Raw genomic sequence first — 18,288 nt, forward strand, 5'->3', positions numbered from 1 at the left:
TAAGTATATAATTTGTATCACTATATAAAAAAAATATTTTATTAATTTTTGCAATGTTTTTAATTACATTTCGTACGCGTAACATTAATATCGATATCTGCATAAACTCGCCAAAGTATGCCGATACGTTGGAGTTTCCAGATAATAACCGTCATTGCAGCGCAGGTAGAAACAAAAACAGCAAACAATAAATTTTATTTTCGTGCGACTCGGCCTTAGCACGCGTGAATGTATAAGTAAAAAATTGGAAGCCGTGGCATACGCTGTTCTATTGCATTTAAAAATCAATATTCAATTATTTTTAATAAAAAAATAAATAACTTGAAGCATTGGTGAATTTTCAGTTGTATTAATATTAAAATTACATATATAATAAAATTAAATTATACTTTTAATTTGAATATTATATAGCCTAAATTAAAAAAGAAATTTAGAGTACTAATTATTTATTAATTGTCATTAGAACTATTCCAAACTAACAATTTAAATCTAATGAGATTTTAACTCCTTCATGTCCGACAAATCGTCGTATTTGGACCAAACATTATCTATGAGTCGTTTTGACGTTTACTATAAACTTTATGCTAAGTAACGATGGCGTTAATCAAAAATGGTAAACCCAATTTGCTTTATTGAAACTATTCACAATTAAAATCTTTGCTCGAAAACTTATTTAACTTCTCCATAACTAGTTTATGTTACAAGTATCAGTTAATATGACATACATTTCACGACTTCCTTATTTTGAATTAGATACTTTGATATCCTCTGTAAGTATTAATCTTCATCTTTGCAGAGGCTGACATAAAAGATGAGGAAGAAATATTTGCTTCCATTGAGATGATACAGTGCAAAGTCCAGGTAATGAAATGCAATATGCAAGTAGGGTTGCCAGATTTGTTGACATCCAAACAGGATATTACATCATCCAAAGTCGTATTTTGATATATATATATATACATGTTGGTAGATTTTATGCCGGGATAATCCCGGAATACCTGGACGCCTGGCAGCCCTATATGTAACCAATGTAAACGTATCATCTTTTATAGTATTTTTTTAGATGGAAAATGTAAATAGCGAATACGCTAGCAGCGAGGATACATACATAAACGACGTAGACGACATGTTCGAAATAGGTTAGGTTAATTAATATTACAGCATATTGTTACATTTCAATGTATTTTAATAATTTACTTTATTATAATTATAGAACTGCATGATGTTAAGGATGTACTTAAATTAAATACCATTGGCATGGACGTTTCATCTCACCAAATTTACAATGGCACCAAAGTAATTGTTGAATAGATTTTCTTTTCTATATATTTAGATATTTACAACTTACGTAAATTAAAATTAATATTTTAGAATCTGGAAAAGGATGAGTCTATTAAATCTCAACGTTTGCATGAGGTTTCTTGCAAATATGAGTGTGACAATTGTGGAAAAGCATTTAATTCAAAAAAATGTCTCTCAAGACATTTGCTAATTCATAGCGACCCTTTTGGCTTTGAATGTGACAAATGTGGAAAAACATTTAAAGATAAAATTATACTTTTAAAGCATATGAAAACTCATAGTGATAATTGTGATTTCAAATGTAAAAAATGTGGAAAAGCATTCAAATCAAAAAAATGTCTTTTAACACATATGCTAATTCATAGCAACTCTAGTGACTCGAAATGTGAAAAATGTGGAAAAGTATTTAAATATAATAGCAGACTTCTAAAACATATAAAAACTCATAGCGATAATTATGATTTTGTATGTGAAAAATGTGGAAAAGCATATAAATATAGAGTCTCACTTTTACGACATATGCAAATTCATAGCGATACTCCTGACTTTAAATGTGATGAATGTAAAAAAGTATACTCAACTAAATTTAAATTATCACAACATATTCGAACTCATAGTGATGTTCGTAGTTTTGAATGTGAATTATGTGGTAAAGCGTTCAAAGTTAAAGTAAGACTTTCAGTGCATATGAAAATTCATAAAGATCTTCGTGAGTATGGATGTGAAATTTGTGGAAAAGCATACAAATCTCAATCCCATCTTACACGACATATGCAAATTCATAGAGATTTTCGTGACTTTAAATGTGACAAATGTGGAAAAGCTTTCAAATCTAAAACCCATCTTCCACAACATATTCGAACTCATAGCAATGTTCGTGCTTTTAAATGTGAAAAATGTGGAAAAGCATTTAAAGATAATAGTACACTTTTAAGACATATGCGAACACATACCAAATTTGAAGACATAAGTATCACAAAAATATAATTACCTTAATTCAAAATTTTGTAACATTGTAAATTCGAAAACCATTAAAATATAAAAAATATGAAGAGCAACAGCGATGCTCGTTACCTTGTTACCAAAGTATGAGATACTATAAATATATTGTTTTCTTTACTTTTAGTCTATCGATAAATTAATATTAGGTAATTATTTCTATTTTCAACAAACTTGTAATTTAGTAATTTGTGCCTTTCAATGTTATTCGCCAAAGATTACTCTGCCGAATGTCAGTCGCAACTTATATAATTATATTTACAATATATCATACATACCCATGTGTATGTAATTTATTTTTGTAATAAATACTATTTCATATATTTTTTCTTGTTTTTGTAAAATTGTCCTACATGTTGTATACCACTTTTTTAAACCATATAATTTGTTCGAGTAACATCTGAATTCAAAACGTATATAATTTAATACAAATTAAAATGTTTATAGACTTTTATGATGAGTTCTGTGTGTTTGGAAATCAGGATCGATTCGTTAAATAATTATTCGAGTTTTGTGTGTTTCGGTTATCTCGTTGCATCGGTCGGGACCATGAAGTAAAGAAATAAATAGAGGCGGAGACGCGTACTAAAAAATCGTGCAAAGAAAAATATAAGCTAGTCTGCGCATCTTGTAGCAATGCTTGTAACCGCACATTTGACTAGGGTTGCGCATTCCATACTTCGCATTTATATTTAATATCAAATTAAATATAAATGATGAAAATAATATTTCATTAGTAAATATTTTTGTCACATATTAAGGTTAGTAATATTATACACTTAACATTTTTTTATTCTTCTAAAGCTTATCAATATGTTCGACTGACTTCAAATTTTAACCTGCCTCACCAAAGAACCATCGGTAAATGGTATCAACACTTAAACGGAAATCTAGGGTTTACATTTGAAGCATTTAAAGCAATAAAATCTCAATCGACGAATTATAAACTAGTTTGCAATTTAGTTATAGATGAAGTCGCAATCAGAAAATTTACCGAAAGGGATGGGAAACGTTTTCATGGTTACATAGACATGAGTAGAGGCATAGACAGCGATTGCTTATCAACTGCAAAAGAAGCACTAGTTTTCATGATTGTGTGCGTAAACGGTAGGTGGAAATTACTGGTATCATTTTTTTTATTAGATACAATATCAGGCATACAAAATGCTAATTTATTACAATTATGTTTAAAAAAAGTACACAAATGCAATATAGATGTGGTTTCTGTAACAAATGACGGTTGTCCTGCTAACTTTTCTATGATATAAAATTTGGGCTGTAATTTACAATATAATGATCTTAAAACTACTGTTCCGCATCCATGCACTCAGAAACCCGTAGTAGTTTTTTTTAGATCTGTGTCACATGCTTAAATTAATAAGGAATTTATTGGAATCCAAACAAATATTTAGAGAAAGTTTGGGTAGTAATATTGAATGAAGTTTTATAATACAATTTCATCAATTATAAGAGAAAGAAAAATTGCACTCTGCTAAGAAATTATTGCGAAAACACAGTCACTTTCACAACCAAAAAATGAAAGTAATTAGCTACTTAACTTAATAATGTAAATTAATAATGAAAAATATAAATTAAGAAATTATAAATGTCACAAATTACAAATTCGTTTGTCAAACGTCGCAAGGTCATTGTGTCTGTCGGCGATCCAGAATACGCTACGATTTTTAATATGCATCACCCTCTCTATTTATTTTTTTACTCAATGGTCGGGACCGACAGTCAAAAACCAGCCAAACCTCAGACTCCGATGCCTGTATGACCCCCTGTAAAGCGTCGTTCGCGAACACACGAGGTATGCGAATCTGGCGTTCATCCGAAGAAGCCTGCGCATACCACGTACACAATCTGTGCGAACAGCCAAAAGCACATCTCCGCCTCTGTTACATCGACTTGCTGAATACTGCGTATCTATCATTAAAGAGTTCGGCGTTCAGCATAATTCAGTCATGCAAGTTTCCGCAAGATCGTTTTAGTTTTTGTGTGCAGATAGCTGACTGGAAGTCGAGTCTTCAGACCCCTTAAGTTTTGTCTCATAGAATCTGTCGCATGTTACAATCTAGAAAGATTAATTGTCTCGCTAAAACCTATACACGTTGAATGCAAATTCAGAGCAAAATAAGTCAGAGAAAAAAACCCTTATTTTTCAGTTTTTTGTACAGCACAGTAATGATAATAGACGCATATTTTTTTAATTTTAGAAGGAAGAACTTTACACATAGGTGTTTAGTAATGAAACAACTACCATCAGTCTCCTCTGGGGGTAAATAAAGAATATGCCTCAATGTTATTGCCTGGAAAAATTGTCTATGTCCTACACTAGTCTCTAACAACCATCCATTTTAATATTTTATTGCATTTTTACATAATATTTAATAAATTGAATTAGTGTTTTGCGTAATATTACAATTCATTAATTAAAATATAGGTGAATTTTCAATTATATTTAGATTAGGTGGTTTTCATAAATTACGTCACAGGTTTATATGAAGTTTTTACCCCTTCCCGACCTATATAATAATATTTCATTAAGCCAGACTCCTCTTTTTTTCACACTGTCACTATTCCGCTGACACCACTATCCCCTAAGCCTGTGACATAATGTATGGAAGCTGTATTATAATTATTATCCTAATATAATTAAAAATAAATGTTAATATTATTCTGCGTGTATTAAAAAATGAATTAACATTAGTAGTTTAGTTATTTAATAAATTGTCATTAGACCACTCCAAACTGACAATAAAAATCCTTCATGTCCGACAAATCGTTGTATTTGGACCAAATAATTTTGACGTTTACTGTCAACTTGACGCTAAGTAACGATGGCGTTTATAAAAACTGGTAAACCAAATTGTTTGTGACTGAAATTAACAATAAAAATCTTCAGCTTGAGAGCTAACTTCACTTTTCTATGACTCTACTTTATGTTAAAAATATCAGTTAATTAGACATACATTTCAAGACATCGTTAATTTTAAATTAGATAATTTGATATTCCCTGTAAAACCTTAATCATTGCAGAAGCTGACATAGGAAGCGAGGCAGGAACATTTGCTTCTGTTGACATTATACAATGTAAAGTCGAGGTAATGAAATGTAATATGTAACCATTGTAAACACATACTCTTAAATAATATTTTTTTAAGATCCAAAATGTAAAAAGTGAATATGATAGCAGCGAAGACACACACATAAACGACTTAGACGACATGTTCGAACTAGGTAAGATTAATTCATATTACAGCATATTGTTACATATTAATGTATTTTAATTATTGACCTTTAATTTAATTATAGAAATGCATGATGTTAAGGATGTGCTTAAGTCAAATACCATAACTGTGGACGTTTCATCACGCCAAATTTACAATGCCACCAAAGTAATAGTCGAATAGATTTTCATTTCTATATATTTAAATATTTACAAATTATGTAATGATTAAAATTAATATTTTAGAATCCGGAAAAGAATGAGTATATCAAATCTCAACGTTTGCATGAAATTTCTTATAAAAATGAGTGTGACAAATGTGGAAAAGCTTTTAATTCAAAAAAATGTCTTTCAAGACATATGCTAATTCATAGCGACGTTCGTGACTTTGAATGTGAAAAATGTGGAAAAGCATTCAAAGCTAAAATTATACTTTCAAAGCATATGAAAACTCATAGCGATAATTGTGATTTTGAATGTGAAAAATGTGGAAAAGCATATAAATATAAAATCTCACTTTCACAACATATGCAAATTCATAGCGATACTCCCGATTTTAAATGTGACGAATGTGGAAAAGTATACCTAACTAAATACAAATTTTTACAACATATGCGAACCCATAGTGATGTTCGTGATTTTGAATGTGAAATTTGTGGTAAAGCATTTAAAGTTAAAGTAAGACTTTCAGAGCATATTAAAACTCATAGAGATGTTCGTGAGTTTGAATGTGAAAAATGTGGTAAAGCATTTAAACGTCAAATCCATCTTTCACGACATATGCAAATTCATAGCGATGCACTTAAAACTAAAAGCCAACATTCTTACAATATGAATTCTCATAGTCTTCTAGGATGTGATAAATGTAGTAAAACATTTAAATGTCAAATGTATCTTTCACAACATATGTTAACTCATAGCAATATTCGTGACTTTGAATGTGAACAATGTGGAAAGGCATTCAAAAAAAAATTTCATCTTTCACGACATATGCAAACCCATATCCATGCACTTTAAATTAAAAGCCATCATTTATACCATATGAAATCTCATAGTGTTTTCGAATGTGAAAAATTCTCGAATAAAACAAATATCAATTCATCGATCTTGGTAACTTAATTAATGGTTAATTTTAATGAAATTACTGCATTTATTGGTTTAATATTCAATATGGGACTAGTAACTATTAAAAAGATCTTCCGGGCGTTCGGACGCATCGTCTCGCGTCCGCCCTTTTTCAATGTAAACAGCTCATATCATCAATAAAAATACTACTGCAGCGGCTCAATCTGTGTATAATTGCCACCCGCCACCACCACCGTCCCTAAAACTGTATTTTAAGACTAGTAAATTTTGAAGAAAAAACATGTGAAAAGATGCTGAAGAAAAAACATGTTTTTGAAAAGATACTTTAATTGTTATAAAAAGTTGTCATATGATTTTGTATTAAAAGGTCTATATTTTATTACTAAAATTATATGTGCCAAAACTATGTAGTATGCATTTAAAGTGTATATTTACGTTTATTAAAAGCAAAATAACAATTATTGTTATAAATATTATTGTTTTTTATTAATAACTTATAGCATATAAGATTTCGCATTCAAAAACGACGAGTGTTTCTAATTTGTTTAGAAGCATGGATTTCTAATTTATTCCGAAAGAAGCAACCAAACTTGTTATCCGCCCAGGGACATTTGTAGGGGGGAGGGATTTCCATTCAATAATAAATAAGATACGCTAATAAATATATAATTGTAATTCCAGCAGTTCGACATTATGATTATACAAAATTATAATAAATTAATTGCATGTACACAATGCAAAGTAACTAGACTACAAAAACTGAAAAAAAAGTCGTTTGCAATTTTTTTATCAAAGTAAGTCATTTAAGAACTATATATTATACAGTGACTAAGGAATCTCTACATTATTGAATATTTATGAATTAATTCCTCGGTAAAAATATTTCTAACTTTAAATATGAGCTCGACATAAAAAATGTTCGAATCAATGCTGCGTTAAAATTTGATAACCCTATAATTTTCAAAACATGGACTGTCAGAATAAAACACAGGATCGAACATATGCCTCTTAATGGTAATTTATTTCTGTGTATTTTCTTAATTTATTGTAACAAAGGCAAACGTTAAATATTAATTCATAGAAACCACACATTCAAGTTGTTCTGGCCCCTATTTATTTTATACAAATCTTTCTAAGATTCCTGCAAAATTTACGATTGGGTTTTGGTGGAGCGCGAGGCCAGCTCTATCTAGGTATATGAATTTTAAGATATACAAAGTCTGAGAAGGTAAACCCGATACCAGAATCCACACGATTTTGATTTCATCATGTTTTTTCGGAGAATGTTTGGCGACGGATGGTGACGAGTGGCAAATATACACAGCTTGAGTCGCTGCAGTAGTATTTTATTGAGATAATATAATAGTTACATGTTTGCAATTTAAATATTAAAATAGACGGTGCGTGAGACCGTGAGAGAATGTGCCTACATCACTTCGGTGTTATGAGTGCTGCCAGGTTTTGACCGTAATAAAACCTATATATTTAAATACGAAATGGGCCGCTACAAATGAAATATTGTGATGGGGCCAATTTACATTTAAATTTAGATTTTGTTATGGCCTAAGCTTGGCAGCATTTGGGTAACACTGGCGTCGCTGTTTCTCTCTCCACTGGCAATCTTCCAGGTATTCGGACGCGTCGTCTCGCGTCCGCTTTTTAAACATGTAAACAACTTCATAATTCAATAAAACATTACTGCAGCGGCTCAATCTGTGTCTAATTGACACCTGTCACCACCCCGTCGCTAAAATTGCTACAAGTGTATAAATTGTAATTTCACATTTTGTGATAAAAATAATATTAACGTCCGTTTTAATTTAATTTTGACTTTGAGCGTAGAGCCCCACGCGAGTGAATCGGTTGTGTATGCACAGAGCTATATAATAATATTGTATTCAATATCCTGTGAAATATTAATTCTGGATTTAATTTTGTTACAACCCTAAAATGTTGATGACTGCCATCTAATTTTGCCCCCCACCATAATTAGCACTTTATATTTTGATTGTTTTTAGCTTCATTTCATTTTTAGTATACATTTTTATTAAAATGAAACCATTGTCGTTTACATTTTTTTCATAATTTTAATGAATTTTTCATGCTCGACAGATTGTCGTATTTGGGCGAAACATTGTTTATGAACGATATTGACGTTTACTGTCAACTTGACGCTAAATTACAATGGCGTTTATCAAAACCGGTATTCTTAATTTTAATATATTTTTTCTAATAGCAATAAGCAATTGAAATATTTGCTTGATAGCTACTCTTATATCTCCATGATTCTAATTTATGTTACAAATATGTTACATATATTTTACAACATCTATAATTTTGTTGCTTGTTAATTTCACGTTTTAAACTTTATTATTGCAGAAGCTAACATAGAAAACGACGAAGAAACATTTGTTTCTGTCGACACGATACAATGTAAAGTAGAGGTAAGGAAACGTAATATTTAACCCTTGTTAACTAAGGTGACCAAGCGTTCTCCTCAAAATATTTGCTTGTTCTTCTTTGACCTCCACGAAGAAAACTTTTATTACATTACATGACCCCTTTTTTAAGCTACCGTAGCAATTTCTCATTTTCAAAAAAGATCTGAGATGGCCTTTCAAAAAACTTGTTTCGAAATAACCTTTTTATTAGCTCCCCCAATGGCATCCTTATTTTTAGAATGCCAATAGGTGAATATAGCCTTTAAAATCATAAATTATTAAACATAGAGTAAAATTAATTGTTGTCTTAAACCAAAAAAAAGACCAGTTTTAATATATATATAAAAAATCCCTCTGTAATTTGCCCTCCTTTATCCTCTCGGGCAAAAATTTCCGAGATGGATTTTTAAGTTTTGTAACCTTAAGGGGTGTGACTTCGCAGCCAGTAAGACGCAGGTGGAAACTAGTGAGAATTTTATTAGATTATATTACATATTGCGACAGACTATGATTTCAGAAGAAGATCCTTAGAGTTCTGATTAGTGTGGCAGCGACAGTATTGTGAAGGTTGCTCCCTCTCTGCTGCGGTGCTCGTATTGTGGGGTCCATCTCAGAATGTGAGCGTCTATGACCGTATGTTGTCTGCGGGCGGGAAGTGTCTGCTAGTGTCTCCTGATGTATGCCCCATCTTCATTGAAGACGTGCCTTAAGTATGCAAACTTGCTGACCAATCACAATCATGCAGCGATCATCCAGCCAATCGTTGCACTTGCTTCTTAGAACAACGAAATATGTATACGCCTTTAGAAAGTGGCATTTGCTTGATGGACATCTCTTAGGTCGAATTGTGCAGTGGTAATAATGTGACCTTATGGTACTTTTTGTCTTCCGGTGATATATTGTTTCTCGTGACCGTTTCATAACAAAGAAATATTCATTCAATGCACTAGAGAATCATTGGGTATTATTTAAGTAACCCTTTTTTTTAGTCGTAACGAGGGCCTTTGTATGGTCCCTTCCTTCACACTATATTGTCCTGTATCCTTATTTATGAATGATCATTTTTGGTCACAGTCATTAACGCAAGTTTCAAGAATAAGATCCCTGACAGATTTAAAAAAAATATTTTAGGCCTCAAAGCAATTTGTAATTCTATGTCTTCATCGAACAAAAATTTCGGAAATAGCCTTTATATTTTTAGTGTCCTCTGCTATTTTCAAAATCTAGTCCACTTATATTAATTCAATACAATTTTTTTTTAAGATTGAAAATGTAAAATGTGAATACGATGGCAGTGGAGATACCCATATTAACAACGTAGGGGACATGTTTGATATAGGTTTGACATATTACAGCATTCTGTTACATTTCAATGTATTTATATTATTGGTTATTATATAATTTCAGAAATGCACGATGTTAAAGATGTACTTAAGGCAAATACTATTGGTGTGGACGTTTTATCTGACCAAATTAAAAACACTACCAAAGTAAGAATTAAATATATATCGATTTCTTTATATTTTGCTAATTACAAATTATGTAATCGTTCAAATGAATATTTTAGAATCCGGAAAGAGAAAAATGTACCAGAGTTTCTTATGAAAATGAGTGTGATAAATGTGGGAAAGTATTTAACTCTCAAAGATGTCTTTCAAGACATATGGTAATTCATAGGGACGTTCGTGACTTTGCATGTGATAAATGTGGAAAAGCGTATAAGTATAAAATCTCACTTTCACACCATATGCAAACACATAGCGATGCACGTGACTTTAAATGTGACGAATGTGGAAAAGCGTTTAAATATAAAATCTCACTTTCATACCACATTCAAACGCATAGCAATGTTCGTGAGTTTCAATGTGACAAATGTAGAAAAGCATTTATAACTAAATACTTACTTTCACAACATATGCGAATTCATAGCAATGTCCGTGACTTTATTTGTGTCAAATGTGGAAAAGCATTCATAACTAAATACTTACTTTTACAACATATGCGTTCTCATAGCAATGTTCACGACTTTGAATGTGACAAATGTGGAAAAGCATTCATAACTAAAAACTTACTTTCACAACATATGCGAATTCATAGCAACGTTCGTGACTTTGAATGTGAAAGATGCGGAAAAGCATTTAAAGAAAAAAGAAGGCTTTTGGAACATATAAAAATTCATAGCGATGTTCGTGACTTTAAATGTGAGAAATGTGGAAAAGCATTCAAAATAAAATACTTACTTTCTCAACATATGCGAACTCATAGCGATATTCGTGACTTTGAATGTGATATATGTGGAAAAGCATTTAAATTTAAAAGAAGACTTTCAGAGCATATAAAAACTCATAGCGATGTTCGTGACTTTGAATGTGAGGAATGTGGAAAAGCATACAAAAAACAAACCCATCTTTCACGACATATGCAAACTCATCGTAATGATCTTTCACACCATATGAAATCTAATAGTGTTTTAGGATGTGATAATTGTGGAAAAGTATTTAAAAATAAAAGTAGCCTTTCAGTGCATATGATAACTCATAGCAATGTTCGTAACTTTGAATGTGAAAAATGTGGAAAAACATTCAAATCTCGATTTTATCTTTCACAACATATGCGAACACATACCCTTACTCGTGACTTTGAATGTGAAAAATGTGGAAAAGCATTCAAAGATAATAGCACACTTTTAAGGCATATAAAAACTCATAGCAATGTTCGTGACTTTAAGTGTGATAAATGTGAAAAATCATATAAAAATAAAACCTATTTTTTTCAACATATTAAAACTCATAATAATGCTCGTGATTTTGAATGTGAAAAATGTGGAAAAGCATTTACATGTAAATTTTATCTTACACGACATATGCATACTTATTGCGATGCTTGTACCTTTGAATGTGAAAAATGTGGGAAAACATTTACAATTAAAAACAAACTTTCAGTCCATATGCGAACTCATAATGATGCTTGTGCCTTTGAATGTGATAAATGTGAAAAAGCTTTTAAATATAAAAGCAGCCTTTCGGTGCATATGAAAACTCATAGTGAGGTTCCTGGCTTTGAATGTGAAACCTGTGGAATAGCATTCACATGTCAAATTTATCTTTCACAACATATGCGAACTCATAGCGATGCTTGTTCATATGAATGTAAACAATGTGGTAAAACGTTTAAAATTAAAAGCAAACTGTCAGTGCATATCAAAACTCATAGCGAGGTTCGTGCCTTTGCATGTGAAAAATGTGGAAGTGCATTCAAACGCCAAGACCATCTTTCACAACATATGCGAATACATAGCGATACTCGTGACTTTCAATGTAAGCAATGTGAAAAATCGTTCAAAAAAAAATTCCATCTCTCACGACATATGCAAACCCATGTTGATGCACTTTAAACTAAAAGTTAACCTTTATACTATATATTATAATGCTTTTGGAAAGCATTCAAATATAATATAATAGCAGCTTTTTAAACTCTATGAAAATTTACTGTGATGTTTGTTATTTTGAAGTTGGATAATATCTAAAAGCATTCATAATTAAAGATTTTCTCTCAAAACGTAGGCGAACTCATTGCGATGTTTTTCACGAACTGGACTCAGATTAAGTTAACATAATAACGGATATATACCAGAAGTATATTTGAATACCAGATATAAATTTGAACTCAATTTGGGATAACATTGAGATTACATAGATTTTCTATTTTAATTATGTGCCATATGATGTCATTAAACTTTCTAATAAAATTTAAGGATATTCTAATCGTTCTCATTAGCTGATTAATACTTATTCAGAAAACTAACACAAATTTATCAGCTAAATTTCAGTTTTACTTCTGTGTGCATCCAAAGTTCAGTGATTTGTTATTAAGTCGCGCTGAATTCTATAAAATAAACAATAGCCTACCTTTCCAAATGTACTAACAATAAATTTCCTTAGTTTATTGACCGTAAAATATAAAAAATATTTACAACATCATATACTATTTTTTAATTTAAAATGTAATTTAGGAAATAAACTTACGTCAGTGTTTAATAAAATCTTGAATAAATTATACTGCAGTTATTATTCGTTCCTAATACACAATACAAAAGATACAGTGAAGGCCGATTTATTTGGCTACCCTTCAAGATCTTTGGGGAATTATTGGTAAAAATATATTTATGTTTAAAAGAAGCTAAAAAAATAATAAAACAATGTTATAGAAAGTTTAATCATTTAGTTCAGCAAGGATCAGAAAAAGTAAATTCAAGATATTTAAACATAATATAAGCTTTTATAAAATTATTCATCTGGCAAAAACAAGTATTTATTTTAAAGCTATGTATATAATATAATACAAAAAAAAAACAGAACAAAGGTGAAAAATAGCAAACGAGGAGGTGGGAGGTAAAAAAAGGCATTTCGAAAATATGTTATTCTTGTTTAAAGGCTTTATTGGATTTTTTTGTAAAAAAGGGCATTTCAGAATCATTTGTTCAATTAGGAAACAAAAGGGCAAAATTTATAAGTAAGACGTCTACAGGGCCGGCCCGAGGGGCAGGCAGTACAGGCGATCGCCTGGGGCGCTAGATCCTGTGGGGCGCCGTGATACCAAATAAAGGCGCAATATTCACTTAAAATTATCAAACAATATTGTTAAAGAATATAATCTGATATTTTTTTGTATACACTACTGTGTACTCTTTAGATTATTTCACGCGTAAAAAATCGCGACGAAAATAAAACTACAAATTCTTAAATACCAATACCTGAATACCAATCGCAAAAAAGAGTATGGTGTCAAATATATGTAATATCAAATTACTTTAATTTCAATTATATTTTTGCGCTCATGTAATGAGTTATTAAAGTATTATTAGGGTGGGGGGAGGGGGCGCAAATTTAGTTTTTGCATGGGGCGCAAAATAATCTAGGGCCGGCTCTGGACGTCTAGTCACTTTACCAATACATAAATAAAAGAGCCCGTTGAAGTTGCCACGAGAAGAGTGTGTCCGTTACGCCAGTGTTACTAGAGCGCCACCAAATTTTGGCCATAAAGACCTAAATAAATACACTCTTTTTTATATTTTTGCGCACGTTGAGCAATTTTTTTAAAAAAACATTTCTCGCATTATAGAAATTTTAAAAAATGACTCAAAATCACCTCAACTGTTATTAAAAATAATTTATATTTTACTTATTATTGTTAAACAACGATGTATCGTTGTTTATGATAACATTAAATAAATGACGATTGTTCTTGAAACGTTGAAACGTTATGATGCTTGAAAAGGTAAATGAATTTGTTACTTGTTACATCGTTAGCGTGACAGTGACATGAAAAATTGCTTTTATATATTTTATATGATTATACAGAAGCGTGAATCGATTAACACGTGACAGCAATTTTTTTAACAGCGTAGCAGGCAAAGGGTTTAATACTATAATTTATTTAAGAATTTACCAAGCGTCAAACTACGAATCAGTGTAAGAGAGAGAGGCAGTGATGCCAACTAAATTAGTGTGATAATAAAGGACGCTAAAACCCTATATAACCTTAGTCTTAGGGTTAAAAAACCCATTAAAATTTTTATATATTTTAAACCAGTACATATCAAAAGTTTTTTTATAGATATTTGCCATTTTATTTATGCTTCACAATTAATCTATTTGGACCTAACATTATTTGTACATAATTTGACGCGACATACGATGGCTTCTGTCAAAATCGGTAAAATAATTTTATTTTATTTTCTGACTGAAATTAACACATTGGATTTTGCGGGATTGTAAAGATTTTTGTATTACATGAGTGTTTTAAATAAAATTAATTTCTAGACGTTTTTATACAATTGGGATGAGTTTAAGTCATTAAGAGACGTCAAGAGACGTCGCTGTACATTTATAAATATCAGTGATGTATGGTGGGTGTGTTCTTCATTATTTTGTTGTATTTATAAATTACGGATTGTAGAACGTACTTTGGAGTTGGGATGAAGTAACACAGGATAAAAATTACGTAGTAAAAATTAAACATGAAATAAATAAATTATATTTGCACTATATAAGTTTTATCAAAATACGATTTGTCTTTTAGTTTGGGTTTTTAAAAAACTGTTTCACGTTTTATGATTATTTAAATATACATAAATTTAATCCATATATTTTGTTCAACACACTAATTTAAAATATGAAAAAAATATTTTAAAACCATACATTGATTTGAATTGAAATGTTTTACGAGGTTTTATAACTATAGCAATTTTACGCCAAATTACGTGACCGAATTTTTTGGGCCCCATCCTGTTATAAATTAATTGCCCGCCATGAAATACATTTATATTAAAAATATTATAAGTTATGTATGTTGTTTGTAAATTTTTAATTTCATCTTTGTAGAGCCTGACTTAGAACACGGCGAAGGAACATTTGCTCCTGTAAATGTGATTCATTTATAAAGTTGAGGTAATAAAACGTGAAATATATACCATTTTTAAGCATCATATCTTAAATAGCATTTACTTTTGAGACCCTAAATGAAAAATGCGAATATGAGAGCAGCGAAGATACACACGTAAATGACGTAGACGACATGTTCGAAACAGGTTAGACATACTTATTATAATACAAATAATGTTAAATTTCAATATATTTTAATTAATGAATATTATGTTATTTAAGAAATACACAATGTTAAAGATGTACTTAAGATGAATACTATCATTGTGGACACTTCATCTCACCAAATTTACAATGCCACCAAAGTAATTGTCGAATAGATTTTATTTTGTATGTGTCTCCTTGCTTAGAACTAATTAGAAATAATATTTTAGAAACCTGATAAAGAAAAACATACCAGAGATCAACGTTTACAAGGTGTTTCTTATAAAAATAAATGTAACATATGTGGAAAAGCATTCAATTGCGGAAAATTTCTTTCAGAACATATCAAAATTCATAGCACTGCTCGTGATTTTGCTTGTAAAAAATGTGGAAAACAAAACTTAAAAGCTATCTTTCAGTTCATATGAAATCTCATAGCCGTGCTCGTGATTTTGAATGTGAAAGATGTGGAAAGGCATTCAAAGATAAAAGAACACTTTTAAGTCATATGAAAAGTCATAGTGATGTGCGTAACTTTGAATGTGAAAAATGTGGAAAAGCATTAAAAAATAAAAAAACACTTGCAGGTCATATGAAAATTCATAGTGAAGTGAGTGACTTTGCATGTGAAAAATGTGAAAAAGCATTCAAATATCAACGCCATCTTTCACTACATATGCAAAGTCATGGCATAGTTTATGATTTTGATTGTGAAAAATGCGGAAAAGCATTTAAACATCAAGACTATCTTTCACGACATATGCAAATTCACAGTAATCTTCGTGACTTAGAATGTAACACATGTGGAAAAACATTCAAAACCAAATTTATTCTTATAAACCATATACGAATTCATAGCGAAGTTCGTGTCTACGAATGTGAAAAATGTGGAAGGTCATTCAAACATAAAAACACACTTTTTAGGCATATGAAAACTCATAGTTATATCCGTAATTTTGAATGCGATACATGTGGAAAAGCATTCAAAGATAAAAGAACACTTTCAGGTCATATGAAAACTCATAGTGATGTACGTGACTTTGAATGTGAAAAATGTGGAAAAGCATTTAAATTTCAACACCATCTTTCACTACATATGCGAATTCATGGCAACGTTTATGATTTTGAATGTGAAAAATGTGGAAAAGCATTTAAACTTCAAGACTATCTTTCGCGACATATGCGAACTCATAGTAATGTTCGTGACTTAGAATGTGACAAATGTGGAAAAACATTCAAAACTAAATTAATTCTTATAAGCCATATTCAAATCCATAGTGATATTCGTGACTGAATGTGAAAAATGTGGAAAGGCATTTAAACATAAAAACACACATTGAGGCATATGAAAACTCATGGTAATATCAGTGATTTTGAATGCAAAACATATGGAAAATACCTCAAATATCTAGACTATCTTACAAAACATATGCGAACTCATAACGAGTTTCGTGAGTGAATTAAAAAATTGTGTAAAAATATATAAAACAAAATTTAATCTTCCACGTATACAAACTCATAGAAGCACCAAACCCATTTCTTTATTGAATTAGAAAAATATTTAATAATTAAAAAAAAATTGTGTTCAATCTTGGAATGTATGAATATCTCAGCATGTTGGCAAAAAAATAAAGCAGAGAGCTCAATACGTTTTAATTAAAAATTATTGCACAGCGTCGGTGACGATAAAATCTGTACTATTAATTCAAAAGTGTATGTGTAAAATATGATTGAAAATATTTAAAATTGTTTGCAAAAATATGTATTCAAATAAAGTTGTTTTATAAAAGTTTTATGATTATGTATGTATTATATAATACGAGTATAAAATACGTTTTCTCTGTGATAATTTTTTTCACAAGCTTTCGTTCGCGATATTGCGAACATCCTCAGATGCGGAGTGGTATATGTATAATATATATACACATGTATGCATATACATTTCAGGGGCGGGCGGTGAGATTATTTTATTCTCGATTGGTCACATGTTAAGTGATGAGAACGAATGAGAGATAAGGGCAAGCTGACCGCATGCTCTTATCTCTCATTCACTCTCATCACTTAACACGCGAGCGATCGAGAAGGAAAGTATCTCACCGCCCGCTCCTGATACATATATATAATTGGTATAAAAAATGTTAACAAAACGATAATATAAATTGTTTAATCATATAAAAAAATAATTTAGGATAGTAATATTTCGGAAAAGCAAAAGAAAACGTTTTTGTTAAGTTACAGACGTTACTGTTAAACATGCTTGGCATAATTGAAGAACTGGAGTTATCCTTTAAACAAATATAAAATTTTTAGTTGGATGTTATTGGCAAAACCACTACACTATGAAAAAGTTTATAAAACGGCTGAGTGTGTACCTAAATTAGGAATATAAATAAATGAAGATGACCTCTTTTACCGATATTCTGTTCTAAAGCAGTATATTACTAAATAAATATAAGATGACCAAACAAAGTGGATAAAAACATAATGCAGTGATAAATGGACCAATTTTTTTATTTGTTGTCGGAGTAGAACAAAAAATAAAGGATATATGTTCGTCTCATTCAATAAGTTAATATAAGTATAGATTCTTCTTCTCATTAGCCAGTCTACACTACAGGCCCGGTTTAATACTTTTGTTTTT

General features: G+C 30.6%; 3 protein-coding genes and 1 long non-coding RNA gene across 7 annotated transcripts; all 4 read left to right on the forward strand.

The window, feature by feature from the left end:
• Positions 1–542: 542 nt before the first annotated feature.
• On the forward strand, positions 543–2,624 carry LOC148238427 (uncharacterized). The gene is made up of 5 exons (XM_088202640.1): positions 543–613; positions 797–861; positions 1,064–1,139; positions 1,214–1,296; positions 1,372–2,624. The coding sequence occupies exons 1-5, from the start codon at positions 595–597 to the stop codon at positions 2,287–2,289; spliced, it is 1,161 nt and encodes a 386-aa protein (XP_088058766.1). The 5' UTR covers positions 543–594; the 3' UTR covers positions 2,290–2,624.
• A 1,653-nt stretch (positions 2,625–4,277) lies between these two features.
• On the forward strand, positions 4,278–7,090 carry LOC148238428 (uncharacterized). 2 transcript variants are annotated; one of them, XM_088202649.1, is made up of 5 exons: positions 4,278–4,582; positions 5,344–5,408; positions 5,469–5,544; positions 5,620–5,702; positions 5,780–7,090. In XM_088202649.1, the coding sequence occupies exons 1-5, from the start codon at positions 4,420–4,422 to the stop codon at positions 6,548–6,550; spliced, it is 1,158 nt and encodes a 385-aa protein (XP_088058775.1). In that variant the 5' UTR covers positions 4,278–4,419; the 3' UTR covers positions 6,551–7,090. The 2 variants fall into 2 exon arrangements, with proteins under 2 accessions (XP_088058775.1, XP_088058781.1); XM_088202655.1 differs by lacking the exon at positions 4,278–4,582 and adding an exon at positions 5,103–5,163.
• A 1,662-nt stretch (positions 7,091–8,752) lies between these two features.
• Positions 8,753–13,114, forward strand: LOC148238429 (uncharacterized). 2 transcript variants are annotated; one of them, XM_088188137.1, is made up of 5 exons: positions 8,753–8,822; positions 8,999–9,770; positions 10,324–10,399; positions 10,468–10,550; positions 10,628–13,114. In XM_088188137.1, exons 3-5 carry the CDS (start codon positions 10,387–10,389, stop codon positions 12,452–12,454), a joined length of 1,923 nt encoding a protein of 640 aa, XP_088044263.1. In that variant the 5' UTR covers positions 8,753–8,822; positions 8,999–9,770; positions 10,324–10,386; the 3' UTR covers positions 12,455–13,114. The 2 variants fall into 2 exon arrangements, with proteins under 2 accessions (XP_088044263.1, XP_088044252.1); XM_088188126.1 differs by having other exon boundaries at positions 8,999–9,063.
• A 1,618-nt stretch (positions 13,115–14,732) lies between these two features.
• LOC148238430 (uncharacterized) lies at positions 14,733–17,440 on the forward strand. 2 transcript variants are annotated; one of them, XR_015810143.1, is made up of 5 exons: positions 14,733–14,775; positions 15,444–15,509; positions 15,560–15,649; positions 15,726–15,808; positions 15,878–17,440. It is a non-coding gene; the product is annotated as an uncharacterized LOC148238430 (long non-coding RNA). The 2 variants fall into 2 exon arrangements; XR_015810142.1 differs by having other exon boundaries at positions 15,574–15,649.
• The last annotated feature ends 848 nt before the right edge of the window (positions 17,441–18,288 follow it).

The sequence above is a fragment of the Plectrocnemia conspersa genome, unplaced genomic scaffold (genome assembly GCF_051122295.1).
Source record: "Plectrocnemia conspersa isolate PC_06_02 unplaced genomic scaffold, ASM5112229v1 ptg000001l, whole genome shotgun sequence".
Lineage (NCBI taxonomy): Eukaryota > Metazoa > Arthropoda > Insecta > Trichoptera > Polycentropodidae > Plectrocnemia > Plectrocnemia conspersa.

Coding starts and splice junctions, on each gene's coding strand:
- LOC148238428 (XM_088202649.1), top strand. CDS start 4,420: ATGCAAATTCAGAGCAAAATAAGTCAGAGAAAAAAACCCTTATTTTTC. Junction 4,583..5,343: donor ACCATCAGTCTCCTCTGGGG/GTAAATAAAGAA, acceptor TAATCATTGCAG/AAGCTGACATAGGAAGCGAG. Junction 5,545..5,619: donor AGACGACATGTTCGAACTAG/GTAAGATTAATT, acceptor ATTTAATTATAG/AAATGCATGATGTTAAGGAT.
- LOC148238429 (XM_088188126.1), top strand. Junction 9,064..10,323: donor CGATACAATGTAAAGTAGAG/GTAAGGAAACGT, acceptor TTTTTTTTTAAG/ATTGAAAATGTAAAATGTGA. Junction 10,400..10,467: donor AGGGGACATGTTTGATATAG/GTTTGACATATT, acceptor ATATAATTTCAG/AAATGCACGATGTTAAAGAT.
- LOC148238427 (XM_088202640.1), top strand. Junction 862..1,063: donor TGATACAGTGCAAAGTCCAG/GTAATGAAATGC, acceptor GTATTTTTTTAG/ATGGAAAATGTAAATAGCGA. Junction 1,140..1,213: donor AGACGACATGTTCGAAATAG/GTTAGGTTAATT, acceptor TTATAATTATAG/AACTGCATGATGTTAAGGAT.